Below are 15,732 nucleotides of genomic sequence, written 5' to 3' on the forward strand. Positions count from 1 at the left end.
ATGGTGTTGTGTGGAGTTTAATGGTGTTGTGTGTTGTGTGATGGTGTTGTGTGGAGTTTAATGGTGTTGTGTGATGGTGTTGTGTGGAGTTTAATGATGTTGTGTGATGGTGTTGTGTGGAGTTTAATGGTGTTGTGTGTTGGTGTTGTGTGGAGTTTAATGGTGTTGTGTGTTGTGAGATGGTGCTGTGTGGAGTTTAATGGTGTTGTGTGAAGTTTAATGGTGTTGTGTGATGGTGTTGTGTGGAGTTTAATGGAGTTGTGTGATGGTGTTGTCTGGAGTTTAAGCTTGTTGTCTGGAGTTTAAGCTTGTTGTCTGGAGTTTAAGCTTGTTGTCTGGAGTTTAAGCTTGTTGTCTGGAGTTTAAGCTTGTTGTCTGGAGTTTAAGCTTGTTGTCTGGAGTTTAAGCTTGTTGTCTGGAGTTTAAGCTTGTTGTCTGGAGTTTAAGCTTGTTGTCTGGAGTTTAAGCTTGTTGTCTGGAGTTTAAGCTTGTTGTCTGGAGTTTAAGCTTGTTGTCTGGAGTTTAAGCTTGTTGTCTGGAGTTTAAGCTTGTTGTCTGGAGTTTAAGCTTGTTGTCTGGAGTTTAAGCTTGTTGTCTGGAGTTTAAGCTTGTTGTCTGGAGTTTAAGCTTGTTGTCTGGAGTTTAAGCTTGTTGTCTGGAGTTTAAGCTTGTTGTCTGGAGTTTAAGCTTGTTGTCTGGAGTTTAAGCTTGTTGTCTGGAGTTTAAGCTTGTTGTCTGGAGTTTAAGCTTGTTGTCTGGAGTTTAAGCTTGTTGTCTGGAGTTTAAGCTTGTTGTCTGGAGTTTAAGCTTGTTGTCTGGAGTTTAAGCTTGTTGTCTGGAGTTTAAGCTTGTTGTCTGGAGTTTAAGCTTGTTGTCTGGAGTTTAAGCTTGTTGTCTGGAGTTTAAGCTTGTTGTCTGGAGTTTAAGCTTGTTGTCTGGAGTTTAAGCTTGTTGTCTGGAGTTTAAGCTTGTTGTCTGGAGTTTAAGCTTGTTGTCTGGAGTTTAAGCTTGTTGTCTGGAGTTTAAGCTTGTTGTCTGGAGTTTAAGCTTGTTGTCTGGAGTTTAAGCTTGTTGTCTGGAGTTTAAGCTTGTTGTCTGGAGTTTAAGCTTGTTGTCTGGAGTTTAAGCTTGTTGTCTGGAGTTTAAGCTTGTTGTCTGGAGTTTAAGCTTGTTGTCTGGAGTTTAAGCTTGTTGTCTGGAGTTTAAGCTTGTTGTCTGGAGTTTAAGCTTGTTGTCTGGAGTTTAAGCTTGTTGTCTGGAGTTTAAGCTTGTTGTCTGGAGTTTAAGCTTGTTGTCTGGAGTTTAAGCTTGTTGTCTGGAGTTTAAGCTTGTTGTCTGGAGTTTAAGCTTGTTGTCTGGAGTTTAAGCTTGTTGTCTGGAGTTTAAGCTTGTTGTCTGGAGTTTAAGCTTGTTGTCTGGAGTTTAAGCTTGTTGTCTGGAGTTTAAGCTTGTTGTCTGGAGTTTAAGCTTGTTGTCTGGAGTTTAAGCTTGTTGTCTGGAGTTTAAGCTTGTTGTCTGGAGTTTAAGCTTGTTGTCTGGAGTTTAAGCTTGTTGTCTGGAGTTTAAGCTTGTTGTCTGGAGTTTAAGCTTGTTGTCTGGAGTTTAAGCTTGTTGTCTGGAGTTTAAGCTTGTTGTCTGGAGTTTAAGCTTGTTGTCTGGAGTTTAAGCTTGTTGTCTGGAGTTTAAGCTTGTTGTCTGGAGTTTAAGCTTGTTGTCTGGAGTTTAAGCTTGTTGTCTGGAGTTTAAGCTTGTTGTCTGGAGTTTAAGCTTGTTGTCTGGAGTTTAAGCTTGTTGTCTGGAGTTTAAGCTTGTTGTCTGGAGTTTAAGCTTGTTGTCTGGAGTTTAAGCTTGTTGTCTGGAGTTTAAGCTTGTTGTCTGGAGTTTAAGCTTGTTGTCTGGAGTTTAAGCTTGTTGTCTGGAGTTTAAGCTTGTTGTCTGGAGTTTAAGCTTGTTGTCTGGAGTTTAAGCTTGTTGTCTGGAGTTTAAGCTTGTTGTCTGGAGTTTAAGCTTGTTGTCTGGAGTTTAAGCTTGTTGTCTGGAGTTTAAGCTTGTTGTCTGGAGTTTAAGCTTGTTGTCTGGAGTTTAAGCTTGTTGTCTGGAGTTTAAGCTTGTTGTCTGGAGTTTAAGCTTGTTGTCTGGAGTTTAAGCTTGTTGTCTGGAGTTTAAGCTTGTTGTCTGGAGTTTAAGCTTGTTGTCTGGAGTTTAAGCTTGTTGTCTGGAGTTTAAGCTTGTTGTCTGGAGTTTAAGCTTGTTGTCTGGAGTTTAAGCTTGTTGTCTGGAGTTTAAGCTTGTTGTCTGGAGTTTAAGCTTGTTGTCTGGAGTTTAAGCTTGTTGTCTGGAGTTTAAGCTTGTTGTCTGGAGTTTAAGCTTGTTGTCTGGAGTTTAAGCTTGTTGTCTGGAGTTTAAGCTTGTTGTCTGGAGTTTAAGCTTGTTGTCTGGAGTTTAAGCTTGTTGTCTGGAGTTTAAGCTTGTTGTCTGGAGTTTAAGCTTGTTGTCTGGAGTTTAAGCTTGTTGTCTGGAGTTTAAGCTTGTTGTCTGGAGTTTAAGCTTGTTGTCTGGAGTTTAAGCTTGTTGTCTGGAGTTTAAGCTTGTTGTCTGGAGTTTAAGCTTGTTGTCTGGAGTTTAAGCTTGTTGTCTGGAGTTTAAGCTTGTTGTCTGGAGTTTAAGCTTGTTGTCTGGAGTTTAAGCTTGTTGTCTGGAGTTTAAGCTTGTTGTCTGGAGTTTAAGCTTGTTGTCTGGAGTTTAAGCTTGTTGTCTGGAGTTTAAGCTTGTTGTCTGGAGTTTAAGCTTGTTGTCTGGAGTTTAAGCTTGTTGTCTGGAGTTTAAGCTTGTTGTCTGGAGTTTAAGCTTGTTGTCTGGAGTTTAAGCTTGTTGTCTGGAGTTTAAGCTTGTTGTCTGGAGTTTAAGCTTGTTGTCTGGAGTTTAAGCTTGTTGTCTGGAGTTTAAGCTTGTTGTCTGGAGTTTAAGCTTGTTGTCTGGAGTTTAAGCTTGTTGTCTGGAGTTTAAGCTTGTTGTCTGGAGTTTAAGCTTGTTGTCTGGAGTTTAAGCTTGTTGTCTGGAGTTTAAGCTTGTTGTCTGGAGTTTAAGCTTGTTGTCTGGAGTTTAAGCTTGTTGTCTGGAGTTTAAGCTTGTTGTCTGGAGTTTAAGCTTGTTGTCTGGAGTTTAAGCTTGTTGTCTGGAGTTTAAGCTTGTTGTCTGGAGTTTAAGCTTGTTGTCTGGAGTTTAAGCTTGTTGTCTGGAGTTTAAGCTTGTTGTCTGGAGTTTAAGCTTGTTGTCTGGAGTTTAAGCTTGTTGTCTGGAGTTTAAGCTTGTTGTCTGGAGTTTAAGCTTGTTGTCTGGAGTTTAAGCTTGTTGTCTGGAGTTTAAGCTTGTTGTCTGGAGTTTAAGCTTGTTGTCTGGAGTTTAAGCTTGTTGTCTGGAGTTTAAGCTTGTTGTCTGGAGTTTAAGCTTGTTGTCTGGAGTTTAAGCTTGTTGTCTGGAGTTTAAGCTTGTTGTCTGGAGTTTAAGCTTGTTGTCTGGAGTTTAAGCTTGTTGTCTGGAGTTTAAGCTTGTTGTCTGGAGTTTAAGCTTGTTGTCTGGAGTTTAAGCTTGTTGTCTGGAGTTTAAGCTTGTTGTCTGGAGTTTAAGCTTGTTGTCTGGAGTTTAAGCTTGTTGTCTGGAGTTTAAGCTTGTTGTCTGGAGTTTAAGCTTGTTGTCTGGAGTTTAAGCTTGTTGTCTGGAGTTTAAGCTTGTTGTCTGGAGTTTAAGCTTGTTGTCTGGAGTTTAAGCTTGTTGTCTGGAGTTTAAGCTTGTTGTCTGGAGTTTAAGCTTGTTGTCTGGAGTTTAAGCTTGTTGTCTGGAGTTTAAGCTTGTTGTCTGGAGTTTAAGCTTGTTGTCTGGAGTTTAAGCTTGTTGTCTGGAGTTTAAGCTTGTTGTCTGGAGTTTAAGCTTGTTGTCTGGAGTTTAAGCTTGTTGTCTGGAGTTTAAGCTTGTTGTCTGGAGTTTAAGCTTGTTGTCTGGAGTTTAAGCTTGTTGTCTGGAGTTTAAGCTTGTTGTCTGGAGTTTAAGCTTGTTGTCTGGAGTTTAAGCTTGTTGTCTGGAGTTTAAGCTTGTTGTCTGGAGTTTAAGCTTGTTGTCTGGAGTTTAAGCTTGTTGTCTGGAGTTTAAGCTTGTTGTCTGGAGTTTAAGCTTGTTGTCTGGAGTTTAAGCTTGTTGTCTGGAGTTTAAGCTTGTTGTCTGGAGTTTAAGCTTGTTGTCTGGAGTTTAAGCTTGTTGTCTGGAGTTTAAGCTTGTTGTCTGGAGTTTAAGCTTGTTGTCTGGAGTTTAAGCTTGTTGTCTGGAGTTTAAGCTTGTTGTCTGGAGTTTAAGCTTGTTGTCTGGAGTTTAAGCTTGTTGTCTGGAGTTTAAGCTTGTTGTCTGGAGTTTAAGCTTGTTGTCTGGAGTTTAAGCTTGTTGTCTGGAGTTTAAGCTTGTTGTCTGGAGTTTAAGCTTGTTGTCTGGAGTTTAAGCTTGTTGTCTGGAGTTTAAGCTTGTTGTCTGGAGTTTAAGCTTGTTGTCTGGAGTTTAAGCTTGTTGTCTGGAGTTTAAGCTTGTTGTCTGGAGTTTAAGCTTGTTGTCTGGAGTTTAAGCTTGTTGTCTGGAGTTTAAGCTTGTTGTCTGGAGTTTAAGCTTGTTGTCTGGAGTTTAAGCTTGTTGTCTGGAGTTTAAGCTTGTTGTCTGGAGTTTAAGCTTGTTGTCTGGAGTTTAAGCTTGTTGTCTGGAGTTTAAGCTTGTTGTCTGGAGTTTAAGCTTGTTGTCTGGAGTTTAAGCTTGTTGTCTGGAGTTTAAGCTTGTTGTCTGGAGTTTAAGCTTGTTGTCTGGAGTTTAAGCTTGTTGTCTGGAGTTTAAGCTTGTTGTCTGGAGTTTAAGCTTGTTGTCTGGAGTTTAAGCTTGTTGTCTGGAGTTTAAGCTTGTTGTCTGGAGTTTAAGCTTGTTGTCTGGAGTTTAAGCTTGTTGTCTGGAGTTTAATGGTGTTGTGTGGAGTTTAATGATGTTGTGTGTTGTCAGGTCATGTGGAAGGCAGCTGCAGGTCAGTCCGTCTCTGTTGCAGTGGATGATGGAGGAGATGATTGGGAAACAGACCCGGACTTTGAGGTTACAAACTCTCTCTGATTGTCTTTGCATCACTTCTCAAGACATGCTCATTCATGCATTACGTGTTTTATCAGTGGATGTAGATGAAAATGCATGCAGTGAAATATTAGTTTGTTTTTTTTAAGTGAATGTTTGCATCTACCTCTTTCTGCACATTCATACAGATTTCAACATTTATGTTTTCTTATTCTTGCTTGTGTGGGTTTTCTCTCCACGGATTTGACTTTTTCCACCGAACGGCAGAATGATGTTTCCGAGAAGGAGCAGCGCTGGGGTGCCAAGACTGTGGCCGGCTCTGGACATCAGGAGCACATCAAGTCAGTCCGCTTCCATAGCTGTTTAAAAACAAAGCATCTTTTCTAACAATACAAGTCTTTACTTTGTATCAATTTAACACGTCCTTGCAGGATAAAATATGACTTCCTTTCAAATAAATAAAGAAAAAAACATTTTGAATAAATGCTGTTCTTTTTAACATTTTGTTCATCAAAGAATCCTGAAAAAAGTATCACAAGTTCCAAAACAATATTAAGCCGCACAGCTGTCTCCAACAATAAATCAGCTTATTAGAATGATTTCTGAAGGATCATGTGATGAATTATAGTTTAAAGTATATTAAAATAGAAAACCGCTATTTTAAATTGCAAACATATTTCACTATTCATTTACATTTGTAAAAAAACAATAAAAATCGTACAGATCCCAAACTTTTGAATGGTGGTGTGTATGTAAAATATTTCTGAAAATTAAGGGACATATAAAATAATATTAATGAAACAATTTTATGTTATGAGTTTAATCATATAATTGATATTAAACTGCCTTTAGACTAATCTTACAAGCAAGTTAGTAGGTCTTTTCTTTAGGACCGGTCTCTTTTCTTTTTTCCCCAGTCAGTTATGTGAAAGTAGATTGGTCTAATTTTAATTGAAAAATAAGACTTATAAACCCTAGTTGGTGAGACTAGCTGTTAACATAGAGACTAGGGTTATATAACTGGCCAGCTTTCTTCTTGAACATGGTAATGGTACTCTACAGAATATAACTCCCTCCTTGTGTCTCAGTATTCATAAGCTGCGTGAGAGAGTGTCGTCTGAACACAGTGAGCTGAAGCAGAAGGAGCTGGAGCACATGCCCAAAGCGTCTCACGGTTACGGAGGAAAGTTTGGACTGCAGCAGGACCGCATGGACAAGGCAAGAGGCTTCGCTCTTATAGTTCACGTCTCTGACGCAGGGGAAGTAGAGCATCGCTCGCTTTTACAGGGATGTGTTTGTTCTAAATGCCTGTTTTAACATGTGGTGTGAAATGTATTTTTTCCCCCAGATACTCCAGGAGTATCTGACATGTTATTTTATGTGTTAAACTCTGATTCATAATAAGAGAATCCATTTAGCAGATGCTTTTATCCAAAGCGACTTACAAATGAGGACAATGGAAGCAATCAAAATCAACAAAAGAACAATGATCTATAAGTGCTATAACAAGTTAAAGTAAAAGTTAAGTATCTATTAAAGATACTCTATCAATTAGATCTTCGATTAGTTTTTTTGCATGAAAATCCATGGATGTATATGATGCAGATATTACATTGGAGACCACATCTCATTCATGCATTCATCAGAATTGAAGCGTGTGTTGTATCTGCAGTCTGCCGTGGGACACGAGTATCAGAGCAAGCTGTCCAAACACTGCTCCCAGACGGACACCTCCAAGGGTTTCGGAGGTAAATTCGGCGTGGAAGCTGACCGTGTTGACCAGGTAACTCCTCAGCTCTTCAGTGGACGGGTGAGTGTTTCTGCGGTCAGATTCACACTCAGTGATGTGCTGTTTTCCTGCAGTCTGCCGTGGGCTTCGAGTATGCCGGGAAAACCGAAAAACACGCCTCGCAGAAAGGTGTCTCTCTCTCTCTCTGTCTTTAAGATTCACTGTTCCAGTGTTGATTGTGCTGCAGTAAGAGCCGCTCATGTTGTGTTGTTTCAGACTACGCCACCGGGTTTGGGGGCCGCTACGGCGTGCAGGAGGATCGCGTGGACCAGAGCGCTGTCGGCTTCGATTATCAGGGGAAAACAGAAAAGCACGAGTCACAGAAAGGTGTGTTCTTGCTTCCCTGGCCTCCCTGGACGTATGGTTGTATTTAGGGATGTCCTGAGCTGATCTCAAGGATCGGGATTGGGACCGATTAAGCATTTTTTTAACTGATCGGTATTGGCTCTCCAAAGCCCGATCCACCAGTGATTCATTAGCTGTCATTCCAGTGTTGTGCAATAGGTGGCGGCATGCACTTTTAGCAGTCCACTGCCATTAAGAGGAAAAAAAGACGCTCAAATGTGCTTGCGGCACAAGAACAATTCTGTATGTTCTAGTGCGTCACACGTTCAAGATTCCGTGTTTAGAGTATTTGATGTGCACTTTGTGTAAGTTATCACTCTGCAGTAATATATTTACTATTTAGCCTACTTTTATCTGCCGTCAGACTATCTGAGACGTCGTTGTCATATCACATTGCTATGGATTGCGTCTTGCTTTGGACGTGAACTTCATGCTTTCTAAGCTTATCTAACTTTTTCCCCTTTATGTTGCAGTTAATCTTATATAATAGGGTTGTGCCGATGGATGAAAGTATCGTGTATCGACAATCAGGCTATATTACTAATACTATCTAATTAATATTAGGGCTTATTTGTTGCATTATATATCTTTTTCCGTGTTTTTACTTGTAGCGTGTTATAACCAATCACACACACTTATGCTGAGCGTATGAATGCAATGGCCATTCAGAGGCGTTCGGATGAGTTCCATTGTTCAGTGCACGCTGATGGAATTCATAATACAATAATCATAAACAACGAAGTGCAGATGTACGTGCGTTGTAGGTATAAGAGATGTATTCATCATACAGTGTATATTCACTGATTATAACGAGAGTGTTTTTAAAGTGCATAAACTCGCGCTAGACTGAGCTTGTGATGATCTTTAGTAATGAAATGTTGCTCGTTTTCTGTAGCTGCTTTTTGAATAACGTTAACTGAGGAAATGTAACTTACAATGTTTCTATTAATTTGTTATCATGTTAAATACAAATTCAGGCATATTAAAAACTTTCGGCTGCTTTTAGTCTTACGCTGGAGTTGGTTCTCTTTCTGGCAATGAAACCAAGTAAATAAATAATTAAATAAATTAGCACGATAATATCGTGTATCGGTGATCTCACAGGCTGACGATAGGACGATATGAAAATTGAGCATATCGCCCAACTCTAGCATATAAAATACAAGAAATTTATATCAGTTTATCATATTAATAATTATGATCACACAGTCTGTTTACAATGTCTGTCATTGTTACATGTTTACATCTACCAATGTCTTTATACAGTGTGTGCGTATATTGAGAGATAGTGTGTATCTTATATATATGTAGTACATATAGTAATGGTTATATTGGATATTAGTGATGATAGATGCCCTTTTTTCACATTTGAGCCCCAGCCCCTGAGAAAGTCTCTGCACATCCCTGTAGAGATTGGGTTGATTTTAATAACTTTAATGCACTTAAAATGTGCACCAAGCACCAGGAAAATCCGAGTATCGAATTGGGACTCGGAATCAATGACTCCGATCGGGGGCACAAAAAACCTGATCGGGACATCCCTAGTTGTATTCTTAAATTTTTCTACCTCTTAAATCTACAGATTACACCAAAGGCTTTGGTGGCAAATTTGGAGTGGAGACGGATAAAGTGGACAAGAGCGCCATGGGCTTCGAGTACCAGGGAAAGACTGAGAAACACGAGTCTCAGAAAGGTTTGTCTCGCATCTTTCATGCCTCACTGTTTGACTTCAGTTTAACAGTACAGATTTATAGAAGATTTTAGTGTTTTTTTTCCCCTTGTGAACAGAAGGTTGGGATAATACTACATATCATTTTCACAGTCAGACGGTGACTCTCCTGTGGTTTTTCTGGTTTGTGTAAGACTATGTAAGGGGCTTCGGAGGGAAGTTTGGCGTTCAGACGGACCGTCAGGATAAGTCTGCGGTGGGATGGGATCATCAGGAGAAACTGCAGCTGCACGAGTCACAGAAAGGTAAAAGACACCACACTCTGTCTGAGGGTTGTATTGATACTTTAATTATGTCTAATGATATGAAACTAGAGATAAGCATCTGTAGCACCTGTTTTTATGCATTGTTATACCAAGGTCTGGATGTCATAGCTCTTCCAGTGGGATATTAATTCTCTGGTGTTGTTTGGTCATTTTTGATTGAATTTTGTTTCATTTTTTTATTTTGTACTTCTTTGAGATGGTACGAAACTTGGTAAAAGTTTTTGCGCTTGCCATGTACTCACACACGCACACTCACTCACACACGCACTCACTCACACACACACGACCGTGTTGAAAGAAATGATAAAAGTTTTGTGCATCTTCAAACAGATCTTCAGCAGCTTTATCTCACTGACCTTTATAGCAGGTTTGAAGTACACAGTCTGTGCACATGTAGCTTGTCATATGATACGATCAATGCAGTTTTACCAAAAGCACACATCTGCTGACGGCTCACTAGTCTGTCCTGTTTGCTTGATGATTTCCCGTCAAAATGAGGGTGAGACTTTTCATATTCATCTAGGTAATGAGCAAAGTGATTTCTACAGCTGTGCTATGATCAAGCGACTTTGAAGCATGATTAATGTGTGTTAACAGCTGATAATTTCTTTTAGAAACATTCCTGAGGACCTTTTAGACTGACATCACAGCTGTATGTCATCAGGCCAGGCTGTCAGGAGCATGACATCAGGACTTTAATCCTGCTACATTTGTATAGTAACAAACAGTCTTTAAAAAAACACAAACTTAACCTCTGTTATAGGCTTTTAGTCAGGGTAGAAGCCTTATTAATTACGCAGATGAAAATGAGGCTGTGAATTATAGACTTACAGTCTTTACAGTGGCATGCACTGCTCTGGTCTTAATCACATGTAATTTTCACAACTAACAACATTCAAAACTTGAAAAATGTTGTCAGAACAATCAGTATGTTGTTAAGGAACAGTACAATCTCTCAGCCTCGTTTTCATTCCTGTTAAAAATTAAAATCTGCATGAAATCAAAATTTACCCTATTTACTTTGTTAGCACACATGGCTAGTTTTGAAGTGATCAATTAATGCAAGTTAGTCCCATGAAAATAATAGTTTGTTTTAGTAATCTTTAATCAAAATCTGAACATTTCTGGAATGGCATTTCTCTGATGACGTCAGTTTGATGGCTTGGACAGGATATCCTTAACCACTCCCTTCCAACCGTTAATTTGCTGCGAGTGAGAGATGGAGAGGAGGAGTGCTAAAAGAACTCTTTAAATATGGCGTTATGGTGCTACCCTGACTAAGGTCTGTTTTGTCATCATGTAATTGTAAGAGCAGACATTTTTTTATGCACTTTTGCTGCTGGATCCCCCCCCCCTTTTTTTATATAATTTTCTTTTATATTTTATATTTATATTTTAATCTTTTCATCTAAAGGTATCATAAGCAAGTGTTCAGAACTCATGACACAAGCATTGGTGCTAAAAGAACATTTCCCCATAATTCAAATTCAAGAAATAAGTTAAAATTGTACAGTTTGGTGTTAGTTCTCAGGGCTGCACCAAAAACATACATGCAGCACGAGCAGTATAGTCAGATTAAAAAAATAATTTTTTTGGACTCTTTTTGAGCAACAACCATTGGATAGAAACTAGGGGTGGGAATCTTTAGTCACCTCACGATCCGATTCCGATTCTGGGAGTCACGATCCAATTCCAGAACAATTCTTGATCTACTTTTTTCCCCCCTTATTAATTAATTAGTTTACCGAGTTGAGAATCTTAAAATCCTTACATTTACATATCCTTACATAAGTAATTAAGTACTTTTTAAAACAATTACAAATTGAAAAAAATAATTAAAACTTGTATGTTAAGACTTTTAAACGAATAAAACTACAAAACATACAAGCAAGTAGCAAATAATAAAGTGGGGCATAGAAACATATTACAAACAACAAACAAAGAGTGCTTTCAGTATTTAAGATTATCTGAATGTTTTCCATTCAACAACTGTGAGTGATTTTTCTTCATCTTTACTGTTGTTCTTTACTATAACATCATAGACAGCGGGAGATCTATTAAGCTGCATTCACGCACGGATCTCTTTTGAAATATAAGAAGTAATGTGGTTTGTCCTGTCCATTTAATCACTTAAGACATAACCGGCTGTGTTTACATGAATTTTGCGTCATAAAACCATTTTGAGACGCAAGTGCATTAAACCACATACATGGAGTCGCGCGAGCACAGCCGCATGCGCGAACAGTCTTCGCATTTGAAATTGCGCGTCAGCATTTGAAAGCGCGCGTCAGCATTTGAAATTGAAAGCAGCCTTCTGTTAGTGAGGTTCATATTTTAAATATATGTCCACTGCATTCCAAACCACATAAATGATGACTTCGTAGAGCATTTCTCAGAATCGATCCAGAATCGTTGGAGAAAGAATCGCGATGGATCGATTTTTTTTCTCCCACCCCTAATAGAAACAAGTCCCATCCCTACACTTTTTCCTCTTTAAATAATTTGTTACACTCAGATGTACATTACGGAATAAAAGATCTGCCACTACTTCCATTTCATTGCGTTGATTGTGCTGCAGTAAGAGCCGCTCATGTTGTGTTGTTTCAGACTACGCCACCGGGTTTGGGGGCCGCTACGGCGTGCAGGAGGATCGCGTGGACCAGAGCGCTGTCGGCTTCGATTATCAGGGGAAAACAGAAAAGCACGAGTCACAGAAAGGTGTGTTCTTGCTTCCCTGGCCTCCCTGGACGTATGGTTGTATTTAGGGATGTCCTGAGCTGATCTCAAGGATCGGGATTGGGACCGATTAAGCATTTTTTTAACTGATCGGTATTGGCTCTCCAAAGCCCGATCCACCAGTGATTCATTAGCTGTCATTCCAGTGTTGTGCAATAGGTGGCGGCATGCACTTTTAGCAGTCCACTGCCATTAAGAGGAAAAAAAGACGCTCAAATGTGCTTGCGGCACAAGAACAATTCTGTATGTTCTAGTGCGTCACACGTTCAAGATTCCGTGTTTAGAGTATTTGATGTGCACTTTGTGTAAGTTATCACTCTGCAGTAATATATTTACTATTTAGCCTACTTTTATCTGCCGTCAGACTATCTGAGACGTCGTTGTCATATCACATTGCTATGGATTGCGTCTTGCTTTGGACGTGAACTTCATGCTTTCTAAGCTTATCTAACTTTTTCCCCTTTATGTTGCAGTTAATCTTATATAATAGGGTTGTGCCGATGGATGAAAGTATCGTGTATCGACAATCAGGCTATATTACTAATACTATCTAATTAATATTAGGGCTTATTTGTTGCATTATATATCTTTTTCCGTGTTTTTACTTGTAGCGTGTTATAACCAATCACACACACTTATGCTGAGCGTATGAATGCAATGGCCATTCAGAGGCGTTCGGATGAGTTCCATTGTTCAGTGCACGCTGATGGAATTCATAATACAATAATCATAAACAACGAAGTGCAGATGTACGTGCGTTGTAGGTATAAGAGATGTATTCATCATACAGTGTATATTCACTGATTATAACGAGAGTGTTTTTAAAGTGCATAAACTCGCGCTAGACTGAGCTTGTGATGATCTTTAGTAATGAAATGTTGCTCGTTTTCTGTAGCTGCTTTTTGAATAACGTTAACTGAGGAAATGTAACTTACAATGTTTCTATTAATTTGTTATCATGTTAAATACAAATTCAGGCATATTAAAAACTTTCGGCTGCTTTTAGTCTTACGCTGGAGTTGGTTCTCTTTCTGGCAATGAAACCAAGTAAATAAATAATTAAATAAATTAGCACGATAATATCGTGTATCGGTGATCTCACAGGCTGACGATAGGACGATATGAAAATTGAGCATATCGCCCAACTCTAGCATATAAAATACAAGAAATTTATATCAGTTTATCATATTAATAATTATGATCACACAGTCTGTTTACAATGTCTGTCATTGTTACATGTTTACATCTACCAATGTCTTTATACAGTGTGTGCGTATATTGAGAGATAGTGTGTATCTTATATATATGTAGTACATATAGTAATGGTTATATTGGATATTAGTGATGATAGATGCACTTTTTTCACATTTGAGCCCCAGCCCCTGAGAAAGTCTCTGCACATCCCTGTAGAGATTGGGTTGATTTTAATAACTTTAATGCACTTAAAATGTGCACCAAGCACCAGGAAAATCCGAGTATCGAATTGGGACTCGGAATCAATGACTCCGATCGGGGGCACAAAAAACCTGATCGGGACATCCCTAGTTGTATTCTTAAATTTTTCTACCTCTTAAATCTACAGATTACACCAAAGGCTTTGGTGGCAAATTTGGAGTGGAGACGGATAAAGTGGACAAGAGCGCCATGGGCTTCGAGTACCAGGGAAAGACTGAGAAACACGAGTCTCAGAAAGGTTTGTCTCGCATCTTTCATGCCTCACTGTTTGACTTCAGTTTAACAGTACAGATTTATAGAAGATTTTAGTGTTTTTTTTCCCCTTGTGAACAGAAGGTTGGGATAATACTACATATCATTTTCACAGTCAGACGGTGACTCTCCTGTGGTTTTTCTGGTTTGTGTAAGACTATGTAAGGGGCTTCGGAGGGAAGTTTGGCGTTCAGACGGACCGTCAGGATAAGTCTGCGGTGGGATGGGATCATCAGGAGAAACTGCAGCTGCACGAGTCACAGAAAGGTAAAAGACACCACACTCTGTCTGAGGGTTGTATTGATACTTTAATTATGTCTAATGATATGAAACTAGAGATAAGCATCTGTAGCACCTGTTTTTATGCATTGTTATACCAAGGTCTGGATGTCATAGCTCTTCCAGTGGGATATTAATTCTCTGGTGTTGTTTGGTCATTTTTGATTGAATTTTGTTTCATTTTTTTATTTTGTACTTCTTTGAGATGGTACGAAACTTGGTAAAAGTTTTTGCGCTTGCCATGTACTCACACACGCACACTCACTCACACACGCACTCACTCACACACACACTCGCTCACTCACTCACTCACACACAGACGCACTCACTCACACACACACGCACTCACTCACTCACACACACACGCACTCACTCACTCACACACACACGCACTCACTCACTCACACACACACGCACTCACTCACTCACACACACACGCACTCACTCACTCACACACACACGCACTCACTCACTCACACACACACGCACTCACTCACTCACACACACACGCACTCACTCACTCACACACACACGCACTCACTCACTCACACACACACGCACTCACTCACTCACACACACACGCACTCACTCACTCACACACACACGCACTCACTCACTCACACACACACGCACTCACTCACTCACACACACACGCACTCACTCACTCACACACACACGCACTCACTCACTCACACACACACGCACTCACTCACTCACACACACACGCACTCACTCACTCACACACACACGCACTCACTCACTCACACACACACGCACTCACTCACTCACACACACACGCACTCACTCACTCACACACACACGCACTCACTCACTCACACACACACGCACTCACTCACTCACACACACACGCACTCACTCACTCACACACACACGCACTCACTCACTCACACACACACTCGCTCACTCACACACACACGCACTCACTCACACACGCACTCACACTCACGCGCACTCACTCACGCACACACACACACTCACTCACTCACACACGCACTCACTCACACACACACTCGCTCACTCACTCACACACACACACTCACTCGCACACACACACTCACTCACGCACACACACACACTCACACACACTCTCTCAACACATACACTCTCTCTTTCTCTCTCTCTCACACACGCACTCACACACACGCTCACACACACACTCACTCACACACACGCTCTCACTCACTCACTCACTCACTCACTCACACGCACGCTCTCACACACGCTCTCACTCACTCACTCACACATGCTCTCACACACTCACTCGCACACACGCACTCACTCACACACACACTCACTCACTCACACACACGCACTCACTCTCACTCACTCACACTCTCACGCACGCACGCACTCACGCACGCACGCACACGCACTCACTCACACACACACACACACGCACGCACGCACACTCACTCACTCGCACACACACTCACACACTCACTCACTCACTCACTCACACACACGCACTCACTCTCACTCACTCACACTCTCACACACACACGCACTCACGCACGCACGCACACGCACTCACTCACACACGCACTCACTCACACACGCACTCACTCACACACACACACACACGCACGCACGCACACTCACTCACTCGCACACACACTCACACACTCACTCACTCACTCACTCACACACACTCACTCGCACACACGCACTCACTCACACACACTCACTCTCTCACTCTCACTCACACACGCACTCACTCACACACGCACTCACTCACACACACACACACACACACACACACACACACACACACA

At 40.6% G+C, this 15,732-nt stretch overlaps 1 protein-coding gene across 1 annotated transcript in view; it reads left to right on the plus strand.

The window, feature by feature from the left end:
* LOC107567485 (src substrate cortactin-like) overlaps nt 1–15,732 on the plus strand; it is a 22,314-nt gene that overhangs the window by 2,538 nt on the left and 4,044 nt on the right. Inside the window, exons 2-12 of the mRNA XM_016253180.1 lie at nt 5,026–5,112; nt 5,356–5,429; nt 6,177–6,306; nt 6,761–6,871; nt 6,952–7,006; nt 7,094–7,204; nt 8,805–8,915; nt 9,086–9,196; nt 11,825–11,935; nt 13,536–13,646; nt 13,817–13,927. Coding sequence (XP_016108666.1) covers nt 5,029–5,112; nt 5,356–5,429; nt 6,177–6,306; nt 6,761–6,871; nt 6,952–7,006; nt 7,094–7,204; nt 8,805–8,915; nt 9,086–9,196; nt 11,825–11,935; nt 13,536–13,646; nt 13,817–13,927 — 1,120 coding nt within the window. The 5' untranslated portion in view covers nt 5,026–5,028. The remainder of the gene's footprint in view (nt 1–5,025; nt 5,113–5,355; nt 5,430–6,176; nt 6,307–6,760; nt 6,872–6,951; nt 7,007–7,093; nt 7,205–8,804; nt 8,916–9,085; nt 9,197–11,824; nt 11,936–13,535; nt 13,647–13,816; nt 13,928–15,732) is intronic.

Source organism: Sinocyclocheilus grahami, unplaced genomic scaffold, assembly GCF_001515645.1.
Source record: "Sinocyclocheilus grahami isolate Dianchi unplaced genomic scaffold, SAMN03320097.WGS_v1.1 scaffold1163.1, whole genome shotgun sequence".
Classification (NCBI taxonomy): Eukaryota; Metazoa; Chordata; class Actinopteri; order Cypriniformes; family Cyprinidae; genus Sinocyclocheilus; species Sinocyclocheilus grahami.